Genomic DNA, 2,554 nt, shown 5'->3' with positions numbered 1-2,554 from the left:
AACATTTGTTAATTACAAATATGTAAATTTTCGATTTTTATGATAAAATTTACGCATTACAACAATAATAATCATTCGAACTTAACTAATATTCTTTTCCACAAAACTAATTAAACAAATAAAAACAAAAATTAAACAAATAAAAAAACATATAGGGAGTAACAAGTAAAAAAATAATTGAACTCCAGCCAACTCCCTCACTACCAATAAATACCAAGCTTTCAACACCACACACTTCACACAAAAAATAATTAACACTTTCTTCTTCATTTCTCTTCATCTATTCGTATCAATCATCAGTCATGACGAAAGATGTTGAAGTGGCGGAACAACACGGCGGCAAAGACTACCATGACCCACCTCCGGCACCCTTTTTCGATGCCGATGAACTTACCAAATGGTCCTTTTATAGAGCTCTTATTGCCGAGTTCGTTGCCACCTTATTGTTTCTTTACGTCACCGTTTTGACAGTTATCGGTTACAAAAGTGAAACCGACATTAAGTTGAATGCTGATCAGTGTGGTGGTGTTGGCATTCTTGGTATCGCTTGGGCTTTTGGTGGCATGATCTTTGTCCTTGTTTACTGCACTGCCGGGATATCTGGTTAGTACTTTTTTACTAAAGTACATATTTATCTCCTTTTAGTTTTGGACGATGATATTTTTACTATTAAATTTGATAAATCCATCACAACTGTACGTTAATTGAATAGTTGCATAGTATATCTACCGCAAGACTAGAAAAAAAAGGTTTCAGTATATGTCCAAAAAAATTGTAATACTAATAGATAAAATGTGTAGATAAGTAGATATAACAAAGTGTCATTTGTCTACCAGTATCGAGTTAGCACTTCCAACCATAAAGTTTAGGGCTCAGTCCTTAAATATGACAATTATATACTTAACTATTAATGTTAAATGTCAACAACGTTATTTATCTCTTTACAATTACAATATTTAGAAGTCAAATGCAGAACAACTAGGAAATTTGACGAAATAATATAATAATAATAATAATTAGATTTAAGTTATTAGTTTGGAAACAAAATATTTATACAATAAGGGGTTGCAGCTAACGTGCACCAACTATGCAGGAGGACACATTAACCCGGCAGTCACTTTCGGGTTGTTTTTGGCGAGAAAGGTGTCTTTGATTAGAGCACTAGGATACATGGTTGCACAATGTTTGGGTGCAATTTGTGGTGTTGGTTTGGTTAAAGCTTTCCAAAGTTCCTACTACAATAGGTATGGTGGTGGGGCCAACGAACTCGCCCCAGGTTACAACAAGGGTACGGGACTAGGTGCTGAGATTATCGGCACCTTTGTTCTAGTGTACACCGTCTTTTCGGCTACTGACCCAAAGAGAAGTGCACGAGACTCTCATGTTCCTGTAAGCATATTACATTTACTATCATTTATTGTGTTTTCGTTATCGCATACGTTCATCAAACAAAATAGTCCAATTTATTGATAGCTTCATGAGATAAAAGGATTATAATCCTTTCTATTGTTATTAAAATATATATACACTTATATATATGTCCTAAAATACTTTTATCTACTTTTAGATTCATTAATGAACTTATTGAAACAAGGTACTCCGTAATTGAAATAAAGAATAAAGTGAGTTAATTGCTGAGGGACCAAGGAATAACTTCTTTTAGAATTGAACATGACAAAATCTATTCCACCCACCCATTCTTTTAAAAAAAATAATAATAATAATTATGTAGTAGTTGAGAAATGACTATTTATTGTTTATCTCTAACTTATTTAATTATCATTAGTTTTTAACCAAAACTACTATATTAAACAGTATATTACTGTAGTTACATTAGGCAAAAAGACTAACTATTTTATTATTTTGGACAATGAAGGTATTGGCACCATTGCCTATTGGGTTTGCAGTATTCATGGTACACTTAGCAACCATCCCAATTACCGGAACCGGTATCAACCCCGCTAGAAGCTTTGGCGCCGCAGTTATTTACAACAAGGAAAAGGCGTGGGATGACCAATGGATCTTCTGGGTCGGACCATTTTTGGGCGCCGCTGCCGCAGCGTTCTACCACCAGTTTGTACTAAGAGCAGGAGCTATTAAAGCACTTGGTTCATTTAGAAGCAATGCATAAATCCCTAAATGATGTTATATATTCACCCATGTTAAATAATAAAATGGTAAGGTTGTTAAAATGCATGGATAGATATATATGAGTGTGGATGTCTCAAATTGTAGATAAGAATTTATAAAACCATTTGAGAATTGTAATTTCGATTTGTTTTCTTCTTATTATGTTTTCAGTTTTCTTGAGAATTGTAATTTCGATGTGTTTGTTTCAATAAAAATTAGAGTTTCTTTCAAAGGCGAAGCCAGAATTTGAAGATTATGGTGGCTTACTCGATAAAAATATATGATATTTATAATTTTATTTAATAATAATGTAAAACAAGCTAATTTTTATAGTGATAATGGGTTACTTGCATATTATATGAGTTTCGGACAATTGGGCCATTTAATTTACAGTTATTTTGACATAATAATACATTTGAGACTT

General features: G+C 32.9%; 1 protein-coding gene across 1 annotated transcript; it reads left to right on the top strand.

Annotated features, from left to right (window-relative positions):
- Window positions 1-251: 251 nt before the first annotated feature.
- On the top strand, window positions 252-2,289 carry LOC139861641 (aquaporin PIP2-2-like). The gene is made up of 3 exons (XM_071850101.1): window positions 252-603; window positions 1,094-1,389; window positions 1,877-2,289. The coding sequence occupies exons 1-3, from the start codon at window positions 303-305 to the stop codon at window positions 2,129-2,131; spliced, it is 852 nt and encodes a 283-aa protein (XP_071706202.1). The 5' UTR covers window positions 252-302; the 3' UTR covers window positions 2,132-2,289.
- The last annotated feature ends 265 nt before the right edge of the window (window positions 2,290-2,554 follow it).

This window comes from Rutidosis leptorrhynchoides, chromosome 8 (assembly GCF_046630445.1).
Source record: "Rutidosis leptorrhynchoides isolate AG116_Rl617_1_P2 chromosome 8, CSIRO_AGI_Rlap_v1, whole genome shotgun sequence".
NCBI classification, from domain to species: Eukaryota; Viridiplantae; Streptophyta; class Magnoliopsida; order Asterales; family Asteraceae; genus Rutidosis; species Rutidosis leptorrhynchoides.
The sequence above is the reverse complement of the archived record's forward strand: the minus strand, read 5'-3'. Positions and strand labels throughout refer to the sequence as shown.

Bases quoted from the DNA above. Each gene is read 5' to 3' on its own strand.
- LOC139861641 (XM_071850101.1), top strand. From the start codon at position 303: ATGACGAAAGATGTTGAAGTGGCGGAACAACACGGCGGCAAAGACTAC. The intron at 604-1,093 runs GTTAGTACTTTT...CCAACTATGCAG, and splicing joins CTGCACTGCCGGGATATCTG to GAGGACACATTAACCCGGCA. The intron at 1,390-1,876 runs GTAAGCATATTA...TGGACAATGAAG, and splicing joins CACGAGACTCTCATGTTCCT to GTATTGGCACCATTGCCTAT.